Source organism: Alosa pseudoharengus, unplaced genomic scaffold (assembly GCF_046254945.1).
Source record: "Alosa pseudoharengus isolate Yale_2024_CS ecotype anadromous, Long Island Sound unplaced genomic scaffold, YU_APseudo_1.1 YU_APseudo_1.1_scf_11, whole genome shotgun sequence".
In the NCBI taxonomy this organism is placed as follows: domain Eukaryota; kingdom Metazoa; phylum Chordata; class Actinopteri; order Clupeiformes; family Clupeidae; genus Alosa; species Alosa pseudoharengus.
The window spans coordinates 29,369,831-29,394,074 of NW_027468576.1; the positions used below are offsets into that span (position 1 = coordinate 29,369,831).

At 43.6% G+C, this 24,244-nt stretch overlaps 1 protein-coding gene across 3 annotated transcripts in view; it reads right to left on the bottom strand.

Annotated features, from left to right (window-relative positions):
* The window catches only part of sbno2b (strawberry notch homolog 2b), a 74,783-nt gene that overhangs the window by 38,832 nt on the left and 11,707 nt on the right, over positions 1 to 24,244 (bottom strand). For 2 of the 3 annotated variants that reach the window (XM_076278758.1, XM_076278757.1), the window contains exons 2-4: positions 23,114 to 23,310; positions 20,593 to 20,678; positions 15,808 to 15,913 (exon numbers count right to left, since the gene is read on the bottom strand). In XM_076278758.1, the coding sequence (XP_076134873.1) occupies positions 15,808 to 15,913; positions 20,593 to 20,678; positions 23,114 to 23,224 (303 nt within the window). In that variant the 5' untranslated portion in view covers positions 23,225 to 23,310. Of the gene's footprint in view, positions 1 to 15,807; positions 15,914 to 16,239; positions 16,565 to 20,592; positions 20,679 to 23,113; positions 23,311 to 24,244 lie in introns of those variants that run through there. The other variant, XM_076278759.1, reaches the window with a different exon arrangement.

Below are 24,244 nucleotides of genomic sequence, written 5' to 3' on the forward strand. Positions count from 1 at the left end.
AACCACTGGAGCGGTAATCCTCTTAAGCGACTCCCCGCTAACTTGTCAGTCATTGTCCAAATAAAGCTGCGCCTTATGGGATTTGGAGTGAGGAAGGGGGGTGTGTGTGGGGGGGGGGGGGGGGGGGGGGGGAGGTAAACACCTCCCCCAGCTGTGATGTGGGCACTTTTAAGTTCTGTCTCTGGAGCGGGCTGGGGCCAGTCTGTCACCAGGCGCATGAATAATCCCCGGACGCCCTGGATTAGGTTCTGCCAGTTTAGGATCCCACATCCCCTCGCACCATAAACACCAATCATAAGCCCTCTGAAGGTTCTCAGTAACAGCATAAAACATAAAACATAAGGGATACAGCGATCTGGAACCCCCACAAACACTACATACCACAAACAGCTGTCTCCCATTTCCTTGTAATGAATTTACTTGCCATTCATGTTTATTTCATTTTTTTCAACCACCTTGGGTGGTAGTTCCTAACTTATCTAAGCATGCACAGGGAGATAGAGAGGCATGAAAGGGACCCAGATAAAAAAAAAGAGTGCCAGCCCCTTTGTGCTTTGTCAGTGCAAACTTCAAACGGCCTGTGGGGGAAATGACAGCTGGGGCCAGACGAAATGGCAGAGAAATGGCAGAGGAACCGCACGTCACCTCTAGTTTAGTCCAGCAGCCGGGGCCTCGCGTGCCTCGTGTCACAGCACGCCAGACAGGAACTGAGCCGTGTGCTGGCAGCCCTGATGAACTCCACTGAGACTGCTGCAGTGGGCTTACCTTACCGTAATCTAGTGTGTTTGTGTGTGTGCGAGCATGTGTGAGAGCGCAGGGTGAGAGTGTGTGTGTGTGTGTGAGCGTGTGTGTGTGCATGTGCATGTGTGTGCGTGTGTGTGTGTGTGTGTGTGTGTGTGTGTGTGTGTGTGTGTGTGTGTGTGTGTGTGTGTGTGTGTGTGTGTGTGTGTGTGTGTGTGTGTGTGTGTGTGTGCGTGCGAGTAAAAGAATGAGGAAAAGATGACACGTTAGCGAGGAAACCAGAGCTGTGTGGTGAAAAAATGCTGTTGGTGAACACTGGCTGGTTGCCAGTGGAACAATGGGCACAGGTCAGTGTTAGCTGGCACTGCCACTGCAGGTGCCCCTGCCAGCCATGACACCACGCAGCAGCCTTCCCCCTCATTCACCGCAATGGAGAAAGTGAGCATGGTATCTGTGAATGTGCCATTCACTTTCCTTTACGCATAAAAAAAAATGGTGCCATTCCTTCTGTTCGCATTTGAAAAAAGAAAACATCCCATTTCTTCTGTTCGCATTAGAAATGAAATGAAATTCCCTTATTAGCAAGGCCAACAACTGGCTGCTGTTACTGAAGAGCCCTGACGATCCCAAGCCCTGGGGGGGGGGGGGGGGGGGGGATCAAGGTGCCCACAAGTGAGTCAAGCCACGACGAGCAAAAGACACACACACAGTGCTGAGCCGCTTTGTTACTGAACGCCGCTTCCAGTAACTCGCACGCCTCGTCTGCGGCGCCCCAGGGCCCCAGAATGATGCTGACTCCAGGACTTCTGGGGGTTGTGTAGGAAACACAACAAATATGCAACCAGCTGGAGAGATGGACATTTTTTTTCTCTCTCTCAGTCACACCTCTGTTCTTTGTGGTTCTGCTGCCTCACTGAAATGACACCAACAAAAAGGACAAAAAAAAACAACAAGGTGCAGCTTGGCTTTAGTGGGGGAAGAGGTACAAAGTGGCTGTCATGGCCTCTGGTGAGCTCGATGACATCAGCATAAGCCAGTTCACTGACCACCACATAAATCAGTCTGTTCCCTCGCAGGGTTTTGTGTGAGGGCTTTGGTCATAATTAGTGAAATGCACCGGACAATGCTCTGCTGGCCGCCGGGCAATAACAGAGAGAGAGGGAGCTTACTGGACGCATGATGCTCTTCCTTACTGGAAGCCCGAGGTAATGAGCGCAATTCGTCACGATCATCCTCCACACACTGACAAGCTGAGGGGCATGACACAATCACATTGTATCAAAGCCTGTTATTTTTTTTCTTCCTTTCTGTTGCAAACGATTGCCACTGATAGCTATCTCATAAAGTTTCGCAAGATCTTCCCTGACTAACAGCTTTTCTATTTAGCAATAGATGGAAACTTGAAAAGTTGGAGAACCTTCTTTTCTTAACCATTACAAAGAACTCTTTAAAATGTAAATTCAACCATAGGGCAAGTGTTATTCAAACCAATAAGCCAGCAAACAGGATATGTGTCAATCAAACAAAGTAGCATACAAGGAAGCAAATGACAAAAATTGCTCTAGGAAGCATTTACAAAAGTTCATAAGCTGGCAAGTTCTGACTAGACAATTTAACAACATGTCAGCCAAGTCTGCAGCAACATGATTACTACACAGTCAACAAAACACACCACACAAAACTCACCATACGAGACTCACCATACAAAAGTTGACAATATATGAGGCAAGCTGACCCAGTGATATGAGCATACTGTATGAATACCCCAATGTAAGATGTGAAATGCATCACTTCAGAGTAACATAGTAACAAGAGAGAGAAACATCAAATCAAGCAAACAGTTGTGCTACCTTGGGCAGTGGTCGTCCCAGCTGTGCGTAAAACTTAGTCCAAAACGGCACGTCAGACATGAGTCCAAAAAGTCTGGGAGCGGGGGACACACAGGCGCACATAGACTCGCTCACACTCGTTCACCTCCTGGAGGAAAGACCCAAGGCAGCGGCAGCAGCAGCAAATCCTCCCGTGTGCTGAGGCCAGCCTGCCGGCATCTGGGTGCCTCTCACAGCTGGAGCATTCCCAGGGAAAACAGGGGGCCGACACAGCACTTCCAAGACTCCGGCGTCACTCTCACTGTGTGTATGAGTGTGTGTCTCCCCCCCCTCTCTCTCTCTCTCTCTATCTCTGTCTTTCTGGCGCGTGGGCAAACGCACGCACATGCACGCTCACACACACACACACACACACACACACCAACACACGCGCACGCAGACAGACACGCGCAGCGGTTGACACGCTTCCCCCCGCCGGCAGTGCTGAGCTCCTCTTCAGACAGTCTCTTTCTCGCTCGCACACACAAACACACACACGCGCGCGCGCACACACACACACCCGGCTCTCTCACACAACAGGTAGCGGGGCAGGCACTGAGCTCCGGCCCGAGGAGAGACAGACCCAGCAGACTTTTTGCTTCTCCGTGAGGAGTGACAGGTATTTGCATGGAGGGTTAGTCATATTGATTGTGGTTAGTTGCTTAGTGCTAAAGGTGGCCTGAGGGGAGGGGAGAGCGAGAGAGAGAGAGGAGGAGAAGACTGGGGGGAGAGAGGGGGGGGAGTGGGGAGGAGGAGCGCCGAGGGGGAAGAGGGAGGGGGGAGGAGGAGGAGGAGGAGGAGGAGGAGGAGGAGGGCCGAGGGGAGGAGGAGCTTTCAGGAAATGATGCTTTTGTTGGTAAGTGACTGGAGTTACTGGCAGTCAAGCCCTTTTTTACTGTACATGGTGTAACTCAACCGCATTTGTAGTGTAAACAGAACAGCGCACGCTGGCGCTCTCTCACGCTGGGCTGCACGCTGGCTGCCATGGCAGCTCTGTTTAATGCTCTAGGAACATTATTTTAATGATTATTATATTTAGTAGCTCCCTACTGGCTGGGTTATTTCTGTTATAGCCCCCTAACTCTCTCTATTCTCTATATCTCTCTCTCTCCCTCTCTCTTTCTCTCTCTCATACACACACATACACACAAACACACACAGACGAGGATTAGCTTTCAGTCTGAGCTTCTTATGAATTGAAAGCGATCTTGGCAATTAGTTTAGTGCGGAGGCCGTGTCAGAGTTAATCGCTGGGTGAATGAGTTGGCCTAACTGGAGATGGATCACACACACTAATTAGGAGACGTAGGAGCACATATTCATCACGGAGGACATTTTAATACCCCCCATAAACCTCTCAGGACAGCTGTTTGTCGACCCGAAGACACAATAACTACCGAGAGAGTGATTCTCATCTAAATGGGTATACACAATGCATGACTTAAATATTGGTGAAGTGAACACCCATTGTAGGCTATTAATAACTGAAAGGGACTTTTGAACAGGAGAGCACTGCCACATATCCGTCTAAAAGGAAGTTCTAGATACTTCCTTATACAGAAAGGAATTTTATATTTCTTAATAAAAACCTGACAAAAGATATAGCTGTGAGCTAACAACTGGAATGCTTTATACCAGGAGAAGCAGTTGCTAAAAACTAGATCACAGGCAAAGATTGTAACTAGAGCAAAACTAGTGCAAACAATGCACTAGTTGATATGCATTATATAGCAATTATGTTTAATCTTTTAAATCTTTTAAAATTCTGAAGAGAATGGAACACACGTCATAACGTATCCATCTCCTGCCCGGTTATCAGAGTGCGTGACAGATTCAGTGGTACTAGCAGGCTGCTGAGTGGCCCCAACGCCAACTAGATTCCATGCTCCCACCCTGCCAGTAGGCATGAATCATCCGTGACTGTGATCATCACTCTCCGATTCTCAAACAGAATGTCTGATGATGGAATGGAAGCGCTTCCTTCACTTCTTTCACTCTTTTTGTTTCCTTTTTTTATTTTATTTTTATTTCCTTTAAAAAAAACAAATACACACCTGCTCCACATCCTTAGTCCAGTCTCCTGGAAGCAGCACTCTTTAGGGGGCAGATAATGGGCCATTACAGGTGTAGTAAAAACCCCTACAGACCAAAGATAGCCCTGTATGGCTGTGCAGGTGGCACAGACATGAAAGGGCTTTGCTGGCGTGCCCGTTCTTATACCAGGAAAGAGGTTACAAAATTGAGCTACAAAAAAGAGGCGCTCCATTTCTGGGAATAAAATATGGGTCAGGTCATTAACTGAGGGCGGCCAACAAGGAAACAGGCCTGAATGTTGTGGTAATATTGTTAAGCAAGTTCTGAAGAAAAACAAAACAAAACATGAAGTGTTTCAAGGAAGATGGCATCAAAACAGTAGATTACAAAAATTAAATCAAAGAATTAAAGCTCCAATAAGCCACAGTTGGGCTCAATAAAAAGAAAGAGAAGAAGGACAAGAACATTATCGTACATATATGATACGTTTTTAAAAATACATTTTCAGACAAGATGAAGTATAAATTCAGTTATGAAATCGACCTGCAAATTGCTCTCAGGGCAGATAACCCTCGAAAAAGTCTATTCTGGGTCTGTCAGGTACTTTGGGTGGGAATTCCAATGGTTCAGGCCCATGGTAACTGAAAGCTGTCCCCACACCCCTTCTGTGTTACTAGGCTGACTAACACCAAGCTGATAAAAGACCTGAGTGAGCTAGATGGAACATAACCTTCAAACCATATGACTAAAGTACAGAAAAACAAGACCACAAAGTCATTTGGAGACTGACAGACAAATCTTCAGATTCTGAAGAATTCAGGTAGTTTTTTTTTTGCTCTTTTTTTTCATATTGTGATTTTAAGGGTTAGCGTGTTGGACCTGTGGGTATGAGTGCATTGCTTTAAATGTGTGAATGCACATATGAGCTGTTTACAGTAATGTCATGGAACAAATGCACCAGCTTATTTGACATGCTGAGGCAAGACCATTTCCCCAATACTACAGAAGAGAATGCCAACTTTTACACGTTTCTTTTCACTGCAGCTTCACTATCATTCAATCAAAATGTGTCTTTACAAAAACAATAACATACATTTTCCCCTTCGCCACGGAATTCTCGTAATCCAATTGATGCAAAGTGATTTTATGCAGAACTAGTGCAATCATCATGCACAGTTATCTCCCAGGCGGGTGAGGGTTATTATGCAACTCTGAGTTTTCCTGTATTTTGCAAGACCACAATGACAAGAGAGGGCATCTCCTATGGCGATTTACCATACATTACAAAACCACAGACTTCTGGCTAGATGGCGCACATGAACTCAAACATGTGGCTTGTGACATATGCTGTTGTTGGAGATATATACTGTGATATGTTATATGAACTCTGGTTCATATGTGTGCTAGTTGGGCTCTTGTCTTTAAGCCGGAGTGGGAGAGCACCGCAGACTGACAGTGACAGTGCATACTCCGTATGGTCTCGGTATCAAATGGCTTTTCCTGAAATAACAAGACATGGGCGTCTATTGGGATTCAAGGCAAGGAATAACTGGAATCACAAGGCAGACAAAAAAAAAAAACAAGAAAAAACACATCACGATGCTAGAACTAATCACTCTAATTGTTTCTCCATTTTCATGGCCTGAGCATTTGCAAAGCATAGGCCTAAAGCGTTCTATGACTGTGGAGATAAATGCCTGATCCCAAATGTCAATTACAGTAAATAGAAACCATCTAATATGTCAACCAAGACCAGAGTTTTTACTTTTAATTTAGTGGTTAGCAGAGCAAGTCAAAAATTGGATTCACTAATGGAATGAGGAAAGGTAGACAAACCCACATGACTAACCTCATTCTCACACTTGCATACAAACACAGGCAGCCCCACTCAACAGTGGGTAAGTTAGGAGGAACACGAATTCTCTTCCAAGGAACAGAAGTATCAAAGGGAATTTCAAAGGGGTTTGGGACAGTAAAACGACAAACACGCATACCATATGCAGACGCATCGGCACCAAGACATCTTCCTCTGACCCTCTCAGTGCCTGACACAGAGCAGAATTCCCTCAGGAATCTCTAAGAATATGTTCATGAGTTTATGTTCATGAGTCATAAATTACATGGTAGTGTCATTGGTCTTGGTAGACTTCAGCTGCTGCTGCTGTTAGGTGCAGGCTCTGCCAATCTAGTGGCGACTACTGCTGATAAAGAACACAAGACTCATAACCATAAAGCCTTGTGCGCAAGGCCACCTTCGCCCAGGCAGATCTAGACAGGTGTGGATGGGGAAGAGGTGCCGTACAGAATTTGCAGTTTTTTCTCGATCGCTTTACAGTTTTTCTCGATTGCTTTGACCTGCTTAAAGGATCTAGGATTCACTTGGTCTTCATGAACACCTTTGCACAGCAGAAGTCATCTCTTGCGAAGGTGTTCACACATTTTCATTGGGTTCACACATTTCTCACACCCTTTTGCAAAACAGTTAACACAGATGTCATTCAAAGACCCCAAACTCTATTAGTTTCCCTGCACTAAACAAAAGGAAAACATCTTTTCACAGGTGGTAGAGATTCCTTGCATAAGTCTGAATCTCTGATACACCTTTACCTCCTTTACAAAATTTTTCAATCAGCAATCATTATCCACAAGAGATGCCATGTCTGTTTTGTGTTGCTATTTTCAAGTATGGACCTAAGTCACGTATGGATGTAGAGAAAGTACTGGATTGCCTATTTGGTGAAGAAAACTGTACAAAAGGTGTTTACTGTAGGTCTATTTCAATGAAAAATTACAAGCTGTAGTTAGTGCTTACTGTAGGTCTTACATCAATGACAGTTACATCTTGGGAGGAATGAATACAATCATTCTTTTATTCAGTACATTTTGTCTTTTCACAGTTTTTTCTGATACCAGAAAATTGCTCATTTTGAGAATTATATGTTGCATTTTGTTGTCCAGTGTGTAATGATGATTGAAATCACACAGTGATTTGACGACAGGATGTGTTGTTTGAAGGCAACATTTGCTTTTGCTGCATGTTTTAAGTGTTTTGAGAGAGTAACAGCCTTTTGCCAGCAAAATGTGTCATTTTGGCCAGAGTGCTTTTGTTCAGACATGGGTGAAAAGACTGTGAAAAGACAAAATGTATTGAATAAAAATTAATTGTATTCATTCCTCCCAAGATGTTACTGTCATTGACATGTAAGACCCACAGTAAGCACCTAGACAAATTTCATTGAACTACAACTTCATTTTTCATTGAAATACAGTAGACCTACAGTAAACACCTGGACTTGTCAGCTTTTGTATTGTTTTCTTCACCAAACAGGCAATACAGTGCTCTCTCTAAATGTGCCTTAGATCCATACTTACAATAGCAACACAGAACAGTCATGGTATCTTTTGTGGATAATGAATGATTGCTGATTTACTGTAAGATTTGTGCAAAGGAGTTTCACACAGGTGTATCAGAGATTCAGACGTATGCAAGGAATCTCTACCACCTGTGAATAGATGTTTTTCTTTTGTTTAGCGCAGGGAAACCGATAGAGTTTGGGGTCTTTGAATGACATCTGTGTTAACTGTTTTGCAAAGGGGTGTGAGAAATGTGTGAACCCAATGAAAATGTGTGAGCACATTTGCAAGAGATGACTTCTGCTGTGCAAAGAAGGTGTTAATGAAGACCAAGTGGATCCCATTTTCCTTAAGCAGGTCAAAGCAATCGAGAAAAACAAGGCACACTGGGGGCGTGAGAGGCTGATTGGCTCAAACGCCGGAAAGCCAAACAGCAGTGCCACTTAGAGTTTCCTTGACTGAATTAATTCACTGGAATACGTAATGTGAGCTGTACAGTATGTCAGCTATGTTTTTCTGGCTGTGTCATGGTCAGTGCTGCTCCCTTCTATATGAGGCAGAGGTCAGCAGGACTTCCCAACAGAGGGGAGCAGAAAAAGGCAAGGCAGGTGGCCTAGAGAAAGTATTGGGGGGTGGGGGGTGGTAGAGGGAGAAAGTGAGATAGAAAGAGCGAACGAGAGAGAGTGGAAGGCATAAAGAGAGACAGAGAGAGAAATAGGCTCTTGCATGGACAGAGCCACAGACACACACACACACACACACACACACACACACACACACACACACACACACACACACACACACACACACACACACACACACACGGGCACACAGACAGACAAACACACACCTATCCAAACGCTTGAAGGCCAAACAGCAGCGTCACCCGGTTCAGTTTCATTAGTTTCACCATCTGAACTATTTTATTCACTAGAAAACATGACGTGTAGCTGATAGTCTTTCCACAGTCTTTCAGCATTTCATCAGATCAGTTCTTCTGTATGAGTATGACTGCTATGGTGTAAACACACGCCATAATAGGCTTCTGCTGAAATTCTCTCCAACACAGGAAGTATGTCAGGAAGACCCAGTGATGCTTTACAGGGGGTGGAGACACAGAGGCAGGACATAGGCTGTAAATACCCAATCACAACCACTATTCGATCAGTCGGCTGTCAAACACATATCACACTGCATTGCAAAATATTCCTCAGAGACGGAGACATAATGTGTGCATACAGTATGAGCGTGCATATGCATGTTTGTGCATGTGTGTGTGTGTGTGTGCGCGCGCGTGTGTATGAGCACCAATGTATGTGCCCCCCAACACACACACACACACACACACACACACACACACACACACACACACACACACGCACACACACACACACACACATACACACACACACACACACACACACACACACACAAGTATATGTGTATTCACACACACACTCATTCTGTGAAAGCACTGCATGCACGCACGTTTTATGCCTCTTGTGGTGGCTGTGGTCGTGTAGTAATTGTGTACGTGATGGCTGTTTCGCTCGCTCAGTGTCGAAGTTTCCGTCACTCGACCACTGACATTTGTCAATGCTCCAACTCTTTCTCCTCAAGCCAGCTTAGGTGCTGAGAAAACAGAAACCTCAGCCAAGAGCTGGGAAACACAAGGGGGGGGGGGGGGGACTGCTGAGAGACTGCAGCAGCTAAGAAACTGAGTGTTGCTGTCATTGAGGGTCCCTGTTACAAGGTTGCCTCTCTGGTTGTGGGTTCACAAAGGTTGGAGCAAATACATACTTCCTCTACATACTGCACAAACATCAATTTCAAACACTAACCATACTCTCAACATCACTCTCAAAAACTAACCTGAAAACATACACACAACAAACAGTCATTCAGTTACTCCACAATATTAAAGGTATCCAATGCAGATTCATTTTTTTTTTTTGCTACTGGGGTGGGCTAAACCTACAGTTGCAGAGTTTGTATTTTACACAACTGTTGCAAATATCACTTATGGCTTACACCTTTCCCCCTGGACTTGATACATGTGGACTTGTTTAAAAACCGGCAAAAACCATCTCCAAAGAGCCATGTCCACTGACAAGGTAATACACAAGGCACTGCACAATTGCCATAACGCAATCTGTGACTCTCCGGGTCAGGGGACAGCGAAGTGGCAGGCTCGTTTTCCATAGATACTGTAGGTAGGGTATGGCACAGAAGGTGCTTTACCATCAAAACGACTTTGAAGCTGTTATATTAAGGTATAAAACTGGCATAGGATGCCTTTAATAAATGCTACTAGTCTCCCAAAGGTACACTGATACACAATGGCAGTGCACAATGTCAATCTCAATCACAAACATGATCAAGTGACCAGGCACGTACTGACATGGGCACATAAACACAGACAGATTCTTTCAAATATCACATACTGCATGTACTTACATTCACATATTTGTGAAACCACATACATATATGCACGTACATCTACGCGAAATGGCTACAAATACACGGAAACAGTTTTTCACATTGTCATAGGCAAACTACTTAAACAGAAAACAGTACAAAAGGTGTTTACTGTACTGTAGGTCTATTTCAATGAAAAATGACAAGCTGTAGTTAGTGCTTACTGTAGGTCTTACATCAATGACAGTTACATCTTGGGAGGAATTAATACAATAATTTTTTTATTCAGTACATTTTGTCTTTTCACAGTTTTTTCTGATACCAGAAAATTGCTCATTTTGAGAACTATATGTCGCATTTTGTTGTCCTGTTCACATACCGGTATGTGAAACCACAGAGAAATATGCACATATGCACACATACTGCATGTACTTACATTCACATATTTGTGAAACCACATACATATATGCACGTACATCTACGTGAAATGGCTACAAATACACGGAAACAGTTTTTCACATTGTCATAGGCAAACGACTTAATTTCCTTTCTAAATAAAGCATCGGACAGTCACCTATTTGTGTTTGTGTTACGTAAAGATGCTCTAAGCAAGGTCACACGTTTTTTAGGTAAAATATTTTTTGTCACATACAGCAAACATATCCTCACTATCCGCTAGCTGCCTGTTTTTAATAACCGAAGAGACGCGCGTTTAGGAGAGTTTCAATTGCACGGAAGGGAGGGAGGGAGAGGGAGTAGAGAACTAGTTCTCTGTTTTGTTTGAACGTAAACAGAAGTGACGTTCCCCAACATCGCTTATAACACCTTTAATATTCAATTCTATTTAAACCAGGATGGTGGACGGAAGCACCCACCCCATAAGGCTATCTAAATTATCTTTGTACCAAGGTTCATCAATTAAATATTATTTTGAAGTATAAAAAACAATAGACTAACATTGCCTGGAAGCAGGTTTGTAAACTACAGTGTGCATGCAAAATTCCACATCAATAGTGCTATCTAATAGTGTGTGTGTGCCTGTGTGTGTGCGCGTGTGTGTGTGTGTTTCAGTGATCCCATCTGTAAACACGTGTATTAACACCCTAAGCCACAAACATACAAACACAAGCACACACCCACCCACACACAAACATCCACCCATACACCCCCCCCCCCCACACACACACACACACTCACACACACACTAGATCCACACCTTATCCCCATTAGCATACCTAACTTGCCTTATAATGTAAAAGTTCCAAATGGCGACAATGACAACCCTTTTAAAAAATCACTACCCTTCTGTTTCTCCTCAGGAACAATATTCATCATTCATCACATCAGAATCCCCTGTGCCTCACCTGTGTCACAGAGAGCTGTATTTATGCCTATGAGCCAAAGGCATTCACTGAGTTTGGGTGGCACTTTTTTTCATATGAACTAAACTCCTTCATTTTTTTTTGTTTTCAAGTTTGTTTAGCGGTTAGCTCTGGGATTAAGTATAAGTATATATACTCTTTTGATCTCGTGAGGGAAATTTGGTCTCTGCATTTATCCCAATCCGTGAATCAGTGAAACACACTCAGCACACAGTGAACACAGTGAGGTGAACAAGCACACACTAACCCTGGCGCAGTGAGCTGCCTGCAACAACAGCAGCGCTCGGAGAGCAGTGAGGGGTTAGGCGCCTTGCTCAAGGGCACTTCAGCCGTGCCTACTGGTCGGGGTTCGAACCGGCAACCCTCCGGCTACAAGTCTGAAGCACTAACCAGTAGGCCACGGCTGCCCCCAATTATTAGCGGTTAGCTCTGGGATTAGGCTGCTTGCTGATGGGAAATGGCCTGCTTTGCCTCCATCTCTGCGCCGCCGTCATCCTCTCCGTGACATGATATCGTTGCAGCTCAATGGAGCACGCTGTGCCAGGGAGGAATACGTGCCATTTATCAGCCATGTCTGTCATCATTCCTACAGACTCTGATCTTTATTCACCGCAGTCGGATCAAATGAAAAACGTTACTCTGTCAAGTTGACTAGGCCCCTGGGGGGGGGGGGCAGTTTTTTATTGATACAGATTTAATACAAAGTATTTCATTTGGTGCTACTTAGAGGGACATACCAATAAAACCATATTTGGCAAGGAGACAATCTGCTGGAGGAAATCAGATAACAGAGCTCCTAGCAGACGACAAGGGTTCTGACGTTCAGTGACGGACGTGAAGTTCTGGTTCAGGCCATGTCTGTGCTCTGTGGTTGAAGGGAGCCCCACATTAACAGTCCCATTCTGCTGACAGCATTAAAGTCTATAGTGAGTTCCAGTAAATGAGAATGTGTGTCATGATCTAGCATGAGTTCACTTCCAGTACACCCATGGCCTTGGTTGAGCTGTCGAGGTCTTACTGAATTGGAGCTACGCAACCATGTCATGCAGAGTCACCGTGGAAACAGCTGGTACAACAACCCCCCCCCCCCCCCTCCACACACACACACCACCACCACCATGTAAGCTGTGTGTTTCTGGCTGTGTCATGGTCGGGGCTCGTCCATATGAGGCTGAGGTCAGCAGGACTTCCCGACAGAGGGGAGCAGAAAAAGAGAAAGAGCAAAAAAAGCAAAAGGAGTTTTTCAACTGGCAGGGGGCATGGAGAAAGGGAAGGGAGGGGGTGGGAGAGGGAGAAAGGGAAGGGAGGGGGTGGGAGAGGGAGAAAGTGAGATACAGAGAGGGAAAGAGAGAGAAATAGAGAAAGTGGGAGGGAGAGAGAGAGAGCAAGAGAGAAATAGAGAGTGGGAGGGAGAGAGAGAGGAAGAGAAAGGGAGAGAACAAGGATCATGGCAGGCCCCATGTGGTGAGTCTGACGGTCAGGTTGCTAAGTGATTAGTCACGACCCTGTGACTTACATTCCCCAGGCCTGCACTGGGCCCATCATCTCCTCCTGGTACCAGACAGCACAGACCCGACAGTTGGGGGGGAGCTGAGGGCCATACATGCATGAATAGAGCCATGGAAACACACACATGGAGCAACACATACACACACACACACACACACACACACACACACACACACACACACACACACACACACACACACACACACACACATACACACACACAAACACGCAGCCACACATAAACACACACATACACACTCACACAGGGATACACACACACACACACACACACACACACACACAGACACACACACACACAAAAACACACAGGCAAACATACACACATCTCTATACAAACAAGTATGCACCTATCCATGCCTACAAAAACAAACACCTATTGAAAAACAATTGCAAATAGATACACACACACATGCAGACATATTTACACATGAACACAAGTATGCACGCACACGGATGCCTGCACATGTGTTTATGGCTTCCTCTGCATGCCACAGGAAACATAAACTGCACTTTCAGTAAACAGCCCATGTGATCTCTCAGACAGGTGAGAAGGCCATGGGCTTTAGTTTACACACACGCACACACACACACACACACACACACACACACACACACACACACACACACACACATGCACACACGCGCGCACACACACACACACACACACACACACACACACACACACACACACACACACACACACACACACACACACACACACACAGGCCAGTTTACACACACACACACACACACAGACACGCGCGCACACACAGACACACACACACAGGCCATGGGCCATGGGCTTTAGTTTACACACACACACACACACACACACACACACACACACACACACACACACACACACACACACGTTTTTAAATCCCCTCAGTGGTGATCCATGACTGACATTGTGCCACCCCATTATTAGACAAAGGCAACACAGATACAGAGCCTGTCGCCACGAGACCGAAGGTGAGACATCAACAATATCAACTTTGCATTTCCGAGCAACGCAGAGAGGCAACAAAGCACAAAGGACTGACTGGAGCTCCTGATGGGAGAATACCACCCCCCCCCCCCCCCCAAAACACATTCCACGGGTGTTACATCACCCCGGGGTTAGGCAGAGTGAGTCGTTCTTGGCGTGTGTGCCCGTGAGCCTGGGGCGCTCCACGGGGAGACTAGAGAAATGGAGCCCGTCCAGCTCTGGCGTTCGCCCAGTCCTGCTGGCACCGCCACTGCCCGCTGCCCAGCCTAGCCTGCCCCCTAGTGCCAGGGAGCTGCACGGCACTCCGATCCTGCCCCTGTGCTAACATACACAGTAACACGTAGATGTCAAAAGCACACAGCATCACTGTTACAGTAAATACTGCTTTTGATGAAAGGCTGTTTTGTAATATGAGACAAAAAGCCCAATGAAGCATTTGAATTTTTAAGTCCTTAAATGCAAATGTGTGAGTCACCGGCCTGTAACCCTGTCTGATGAGTGTGGTGCAGATACCAGTCAACCGCAAACAGTCAATCTTCCCACTGACTAGCATTCCTTCCTTAGGATGGAGGTGCAGCCATACAACATCAAGCAGTGAAAAATGCTAATGCCTAATGCAGCGTGGCCAGTGGCGTTTAAAAATAACCCAAACACCAAGGCTCGCTCTCTCCCTGGAATTTCTGTGCCAGTGCTGACTGCTGTGAGGTCACGCACCATAACAAGAGTTTCGCTTTGAAGAGGTTCTCCTCCCACCGGCTGCTGCGTCAGCTCAAATCCTCCCAAAACACGCACACACACGCACACACACTCACTCCCACACATGCACACACACACACACACACACACACACACACACACACACTCACACACACACACACTCACACACACACATACACTCACACACACATGCACACGCACATACACACAAATATATACCGATGTTGGCCTTGACATAACAGAAGCCACGGTGGAGAGTAAATCCTATTCAGTGCAATTACAGAGGTGTATTAACAACAAGCCCTCACAGGTGGAAGAGCAGCCTCTTTGGCTGTGTCTAGACACTAAGACATTAATTACCCAGGCTGTTGAAAGGGCAGAGGACAAGATGACAATAGCACGAGAGAACAGCAAAAGAGATATTATTGACTGTGAGATGGAGAGGTTATGTGTGTGAGTGTCTGTCTTCTGTATGCGTGTGTATGTGTATGTGTATGTGTATGTGTACTGTATGTGTGTGTTTGTGTTTGTGTGTGTGTGTGTGTGTGTGTGTGTGTGTGTGTGTGTGTGTGTGTTTGTGTGTTGTGTGTGTGTGTGTGTGTGTGTGTTGTGTGTGTGTGTGTGTGTGTGTGTGTGTGTGTGTGTGTGTGTGTGTGTATGTGTGTGAGAGAGAGAGTGAGAGAGAAAGAGAAAAAGAGAGAGAGATATGAAAGCAGAAGCAGAGTGAAGACCAGATCCTTCCTTCTTTGTGACACGCGTAACCCTACTGCCTTACTTGAGAGAAGTCTTCACTGGGCTGAAGCGTGATGTTAGGGAAGTCCATGTCAGGGAATGTGGAAACACCCAACATTTCCATGGATGTGCTATTCAAGTGGTATGGCCTGGAGATACACAACACAAACACAGAAGCCTGTTAACAGAGCAGCAAGGGTCTATACTCACCTACAGAAGACTATTACTATCATATTAATAATGTGGGAATTTGGTGACCACGATCCAACAATCATTTTAGAAAGATAATGTATTGGATTTCTTGGAAAGTATGAATGACAGGTAAGCAAGATAACAACTACCACCACCATTTCCTTAAGTAGACGAGGGGAAAAACACTGCAACACTCTGACTACCTACCCTGAGAAAGTTTTAGGTTAAGTTTTGGTAGGCTGTATACAAATAAAACTACATTGAATTTTAAAAATGTACTTACATTGTTAAGGGAACTCTATCCTTCAGTAATACATTTAAGTCACTAATATCTCCATAAGAAACAGCACTACGACACACAGAGGAAAACAGCAGGAAATGTTCCCAAATATGACTGGCAGTCTTTCCTTCCCCAACGTTCATCACGCCACCTAAGACTGAACGATTGTGTGAGAGATGTGAGTGGTGTGTGCCTGGTCATATGACAGAACACAACAGGAGTCATAAGGCATCGAGACAGCAGCTCTACCAGTTCAAGCCTTCACTGCTGTTCCTGCTTTCACTTCTTCTCCCTCACACTACCTGGGAAGTCAGGTCTCTGATTCCACAGACTTGTCCAAATATGGGCTTCCTGAGGCCCCGCATGTTTGACAGATAAACATTAATGTTGCAATTATCCTCGTTTTAAACATGTGGGCAACTGTGTGGAACTCTTTCGGTTTCTCACTGAGTCAGTCTGGTGATAATAAATGAAATCAAAAGTAAAATTGAAGCTGGTTAGGTTCAGTGGTTCAGTTACAAAATGACTATTTAACTTTCTTTTTTGATACTTATAGTTAAAGTAACCAAACCTGCAATGAAAAATGCCACCTTGTCATTATTGTTGTTTCTTAATGGTGGGGTTTCTGTTTTTACTTCATCATGAGTCGTCTCTCAGCTCTGAGAGAGACATCAGGTTTATCTCCCACCCACCAGCTATCAGTACATCTAGCACTCGTCTACAGGTCTAAGACATAAATTACTCTCTTTGAATAGCAACTTCATGAAAACCCGAATGCAAAAGACATTATGTAGGCCAACAGATAAGATAATATATTTATGAACTGCCAACTTTTCATAACATTTATCAGAAGTGTCAATAATAAAACTGAATGCAACTGTACCCGTTTTACAGTTTTTCACAATTGCTAAAACACTAAATTTCATTCTCTGAACCAGGGCTCAACATTAACTTTTAAAAGTGGTTAAATGGTTGCCAGCTTGGCAACCAGGCATGAGGTCTTGTCACTTGTAACAATTTAGTAGAAAAGGGCAACCGGCAACCATTGTGTCGAGCCCTGCTCTGAACCAAAAAAGAACCAAAGCTGCCATCTTTGCCCATATAAAGAGATCCACACACAATTTCCTACCTGGCACACAAAACAGGACGTAACAGGAAGTACTTGGGTCTAACAGGAAGTAACTTGATTTAGTTTTTCAAACACAATCCATAAAATTCCCCTCATTCATTCCTCAATGTACAAACACTCATTACTTTACTGAACACAATCTGATCATTGCCTTAGTATAGACCTTTGAATAGATATACTCTATATACTGTATAATTATAGACCCTTTCAATCTGATTTCAGTTGAAATGTCCAGAACCAATGCAGATACTTTGAAATGAAAATCAATCGGACTGTATAACGCAATGTCCTACAAAAAGACGACTGTAAAACTTTTATTTTTTATTATTGTTTGCCCCCAAGTTTCTTTTTTCTTATTGTTTGTCCCCAAGTTACCATTAGCTCAATGTTGTTTTCTGTTCACACTTGTTTCAAATGATGTGACACAACCAATATAAGCTTGTTCAGAGTGTTACTGTAACAGGTTGCTGAACAGTGCAGGTTAATCAACAATGGACAGCAACTGAGGCACTGCAATGTACTTATCATTTACAGAACCAAAATGCCTGTCTTTTCCAGAAAAAAGTTTTTCACAGTTGCTTTTTTTTAAACCTTCCACCCTTTTTATTTTATACATTTTTTATAAAGTAAATGTTGAATCCACTAAGTTACAAAATCTTTTTGCTTTGTTTTGTTTTCTTTTTTAGATGCAAAATACATTTTCTGTTTATAAACAGTGAACATTTCTCCTGGAGCTATATGCCCTGCCCTAAACACTGCGTTTCCATTTTTTGATGTAGTGTCTAATGACTGCTCAGTAGTGTTTTCATTTTGACTGCTTCGTGAGATGATCTGAAGACAGGTACAACTGTTTTGAGGCGAAGTTGGCAAAGGTTTTGGGAATGCAGTTTTGTGATTTTTGTTTTTAGTTTTGAGAAAAGGGTTAGGGTTAGGGTGGCAGGTTTCAAAAAATGTGTTTTAGCAATTGTGAAAAACTGTAATTACAGAGAACTAAATGCTGTGTATATACTGTGCATAAATGCACTCACAGTATATGAATGAGTGAATGAGCCACTTTCACTTTATTTTTGAGATTTTTGTCTATTTCCGCTTGCTATGTATAAGAAGGATTGGTAAGGAAGCAGTGATGTAACATCATTTATCTGAGGCCTTCATATCTATGTGTAAAGAAGCTATCAACCAGACGGAAACATTCAGCTGAACATTAGGTTTTGTCTGAAGATTAGGGAAATTGCACTGTGCGCGTCACATCACAAGATGGACCATATTGTCATGTATACTGTGTGTATGTTTGTGTGTGTGTGTGTGTGTGTGTGTGTGTGTGTGTGTGTATGTGTGTGTGTGTGTGTGTTTACTTCTATGTTTCACATGTCTGTGCTTCAATATTTGTGTTATTGCAGGTAAAGTGTGTGTGTGTGTGTGTGTGTGTGTGTGTGTGTGTGTGTGTGTGTGTGTGCGTGTGTGTGTGTGTGTGTGTGTGTGTGTGTGTGTGTGTGTGTGTGTGTGTGTGTTTGTGTCTGTTTGATGTGACAGTAATGGAGCAGCTTTGGCAGGCAGCACCGGTGACATTCCAATAAAACAAAAGTGCCTCGGCCTGGAATATCGAGCCCTTTCCCGGAACGTTCCATCTGCTTGGTGTAACAAGAGGCAACGGTTCCCTAATCTGACATATTCCTGTCACTAGTGGAGCTTGCGGTTGCGAGTCTAATTCCTTGTCTGAGAAACCACATTGAAGTCAAAACAGACCCAATCCAATTCATTTCATTAATATCTGTAACAAACAGTTCTTCATTTCAGAGAGTGCTATTAAATGTTAAGAACTGACAATCTGAAAATGAATGACTGCTCAGCTGCTTTTAAGAAAATGTATTTCAAACTCAACAGCATGAGCCAAGACTGGGAAATAATAAAGAATGAAATAAGGCTATATCTTGCTGATGATACAGTTTGGCCCTGGACAGAAATAAAATGAGACATTGAATGCTTTTTCCCACTCAAGGAATCTGTTGATAGATGCATTTCTAGTCTAAACAGGATGAGCATATGATCAAATTTAACATGTCAGGGAGATTTGCTTTTTTCACCGTTAACGGTTTCAGTAAGCTACATACTGTAAGTCTTGTGAAGTCAAAGCTAATACCTGAACTAGGGGAAAAGTACAGCAATCATTTGTCAAATCTGTGTGCTGTCAGAATGTTCCAGTCGCATTACTAGAATCACTTAGTCCTGACCCCAAAAGAACAAAATATCACACACACACCAATGAACAAAAGTGTGTGCAGACAGATTAAATATACCTTGAATTTTGAGTCACCACCTTGCATTCACTAAGACTAACGTCAGAGCATTTTCATTCATGCAGTCTGTTACGTACACCTGGTCCCAGAGGACTACAAATTCTGAGCAGCAATACGAGAACTAGTTCAGTTCTAACCGACATCAGCAGTGGGCTAACCACATGAAGTGCATTAACCCACCCACTCGTCAAGAGCCTAGTACTGTTATGACACCGAGTGTTTCCTACTGCTGCTCAGGGTCGTGTGTGCGTTGCTCCGGAGCATGGCAGAACAATGGGGGCTGTGTCTGTCGGGTGGGACAGGGTGGGGCGGTGCGGTTCACGCACGACCTCACGAGCGCCCAATTTCAACCGTCCAGTCGAGAGGGAGATGGGCCACATGAAAGTCAGCGATCTGATAAGCAACTGAAAGTCAAGGTCCTTGAAATGTTGACCTGATCGTCCTGTGAAAAGACCTTACAGCACGTACAGTAGGAGCTGATTTCTGCCCAGCCCACAAAAACAGAACAAAGACATCACCAACTTTAAGGACTTTGCTTTGTTTCTGCACATCAGTGATATGGTGTGTCCCGACAATATTTTCATGAGCTCTGGATCACTGCAAAGAAACTGCATTTTACAACCATAAACAGCCCTGTTTATGTCAAAGACCAGCTCCCTGGACTTTGACGTCACAACTGACCCATCATCATTCATACAGCATCTGATCCTATTAATCCAATTGTGAGGGAGGCGTGAGTCAGTTTCTGAGTGACATAAGGAACTGAAAGAATGACCTCAACACCCTTCCTGGGCTACCAAATTTAAATCACTACAGGCTGTGTGTATGTGTGTGTGTGTGTGTGTGTGTGTGTGTGTGTGTGTGTGTATTTGAGCTGTCTAAGCCCATTGAGAGAAGATGTAAAAGAGGAGGAGAGAACCAGGTTCTTACTGGCTATAGGGCTGCATGGCCCGTTGCAGGTCCACGGAGCCCTGCTGGGAGTACGCCCACGGAAGTCCATAGGAATATGACTGGCCCTGGGAAAGAGCAGAGAGGAGGACATACATTAGATTAAAGGTATAGTTTGCAATTCTGGTAAAAAGGCTGTTGATATTTGAGCCCTTCAAGGTATTGTACTGCCTATAGATCACTGTACAAAAACCACTGAGGTTAATGCTAGCTAACTAGCTAGTGGAAGAATGATACTAAGATATGTTAGGCCACGTTAACATTAATGTAGTGAAAATAGGCTATAGTAGTTGGTTAATGGGCATTTTCATCTTGGGATTTAACAGGGAACCTGTGCCCACGTTGTTGGCTTAGTAGCCTACATTACGTTGAGCTGTTGCAAACACGAGAGACGTCCTATAGGCTACTGTTGATGAAATATACCCCCGTTTTCTAGCCTCTCGGGGTACCGGCTATCGGTATTACAGGCCCCCATGCACAATATTTGAACATGGTTATCCGTCAGGGTTTTTTGAGGAAATAAACTCCATAAATAACTATTAATTTGTCATTTTATGCCTCCTCCCTGTTGTTTGCTATAGAGTTGTTCGAGCTGACGTCTGAGTCTGTTGAGGCTGGACTGTCATTGGCTCATCAGCGTTCTAAGGGTGGCGCTTAGCGACAGGTCAATTAGCTTCCACTATGATCAATGGAACTGGCTACACCAGACGTGATAGCGGCGCGTACATTAGAAAAAAATAGATCAATCTTCTAAAATAGTTTTTACGCATTGTGAGTGCTTTAGTTAAAGCCACTTTGTTTATTTCTTACTGACACGTCCTGAATCATGTAAGAATATTGTCATCCAAACTCATGGACTATACCTTTAAGGCTGGAAAAATAAGACTAAATGCATCACCCAACATGTTAATTGAGGCCTATGGCAAATACACAATAGCCTGTTTAACTAAATATCAGCTAGGCAGATAACAGATGGTAATGAAAGAAAAATTCCCTGCCCTAAATAACCCTGCATCAGTGGTGGAGATAATGTGTCATAAAAATGGCATCCAGCCACTCAGTTTACAACTTCCTCAAAAAACTTTCCCACTTTTACAGACCAACCACAACTGACATTAAGACATTAAATAAAAACCCTCTAACAGGTGATTTGACGCTGTTGAAAGTTATTCAGTTGAACGTTTTTGTCAATTAGAAATTGTTCAGTTGTACATTTTAGATTTCTTTAATTACATTTTTAAACATATCATATTTCACAATGTTTGTCTAATTTCGTCATTTTGTCTTCCTCATTAAATTCACAGTACCTAAGAAAAGGATATGATCTCATAGGAAATCCCCTGAGCTGATACAAATTAGACATATTAATATCATTTTCAAACAGAGCCTCTGGCGTCAGCCGCTGGAGCCATTGTGAGGTATCATACCATAGCAAGGCTAGTCTGTTAACGCACAGTGATCGCTACGCTGCCCTGCCACCACACGTCAATTTTGTGACTCATAAGCCCAGTGGCGTGCATGCACACACACACACACACACACACACACACATACACACACACACACACACACACATACACACAAACTGACACAACACACACACTCACACACACACACTCTCTCTCTCTCTCTCTCTCTCTCTCACACACACACACACACACACACACACACACAGCACATGGCCACACTCTCCTATGTACCATGACAGAGGATGGCTGTGGTTACTGAAATGGTTAGTCTCAAAAGCTAACAGTCCGCTTATCAGCTTGGGAAAAAAGGCAGGCAGCATTACTTCTTTTCTCTTTGTGGTTAAGAATTGTCCGTTTACAGTCAAACTCGGAAAGTGTAACCAACCACTGTCACATTAACGGCAAGTCATATGACAATTACAGACAAGATGGAAAAAAATATATGTAACTATAGATGGGAGTATTACTTCCTGAATCCCTGTACATTGAAATGAGTATTTACAAGAAATGGTGCTTAGGTAAATAGTGCTTGCAAGAGATGTTCTCTAGCGTGCCGTGCTGTGAAGAAGTAAAATGAAGGTGTAGGCTTTAAACAGCTGTTATGAGCAGTAAGAGTTATTGTGTGAGGGATGTGAAGGACACGTCTGAACAGCACGAAAACGGATAGTGCAGATAGACAAGAATATTCATTTCATAAGAAAACTTCTATGTAAAACGTATATCTATAGATACTGTATTCACATATGCCTTTATTGGATAAAAAGTATTTCATTCTTTCTGCACATGCAAATGGTCACAGAGGGGGTGTGGATGACACAGCAGATTCACTTTAATAAATCAGAGATAGTAAAAAAAAAGTGATACTTAGAAAAAATTGAAAGCTTCAAAGTGTACACTTTTATGCTAACCGCTGTTGGATCTTCTTCTGTGCAAACTATCTTTACATACTACACTTCTGTGCCCTGCAGCAGTATTGGGCAGTGGTCTGCATGAAGTGCCTGGTGCTGAGAGTGAGTGGCTGGGAGGCGACTTACCCCGAGGGTCGGGGTGGTAAGGCCGTACATGCCCATGTCCAGCTGCGGTTCCTCTGGGTGCAGGTGGTTCTCCGTGTCCATAGCCGGAGGCGGGGAGGAGAGGGAGGGCATCAGGCAGTCAGCTACTGACTCATCATCACCGCTGCCCACACAACACAACCCCAGAGCACAGACTAGTACCACAGGATCGCCATGACCTGCACACACACAGAAAGACAAAACATAAACACAAACTCACACAAACTATGAAACATTTATACACAAATATTGTTTAAAGATAGAGAAGGAGATAGAAGAACAATTGCAGCACAACATGTAGAAATATGAGGGCGGATTGCTCAGTGTAGACCAGTCATTCTGTTTCCATGGCACCTCAGAGGGTTTCTAGAACCACTCCCAATGAAACATGATATCAACACATTCACTGGAATTTCAAGGAAATTTACAACAATCAAATTTCAGTGAATTTCAAGTGGCTGGCCTCATATCCTTATCAGTTGAATCATGTTATATGATCATCATATCACAACATAGGAGAGCCAGCCATAAAAAATGGTCTCAACACTTTATCTCAATAATCATCAAGAAATAATCACAGTATGGACAAAACTATTGCTGACAATGCATATCCCATGCTGTGCATGTCACCATCACCTCTAGCCGCAACATGAAATGAGGTTGAACATTTAATTTATTGAACATTTTTTTGGTTTAATGTATCAAATATGATCAAGTTGTCACTTTCTGCAATATACTTATTTTTATAACATGTTAACATTATAATTATATTATGTTACAATTTCATATCACATAATTTGATCATTCTCTAATTATATTTTAAAGTATTATACTAGTTCTGCTTTGCTGTAATTCAACTTCTAACAATGTGAATCAAATGTTTGCTTGTAAAGCTATGCTTTCAAAGAAGCTTGCCCAACCCTCAATAATGTATCTGTGCTAAATAATCACTTATCCATTTAACTAGCATGCACCCTGTTCTTGAAAGACATCAGGCTATCTGAGCATGTTTGGCTACATTTGGGAACACAGTGTGCTAATTCTGAAATTACACTATGTTTACTACCTAACTAAGAACTGTGGTTTTGATGTCCCTTCTTAAACATGGAAGGA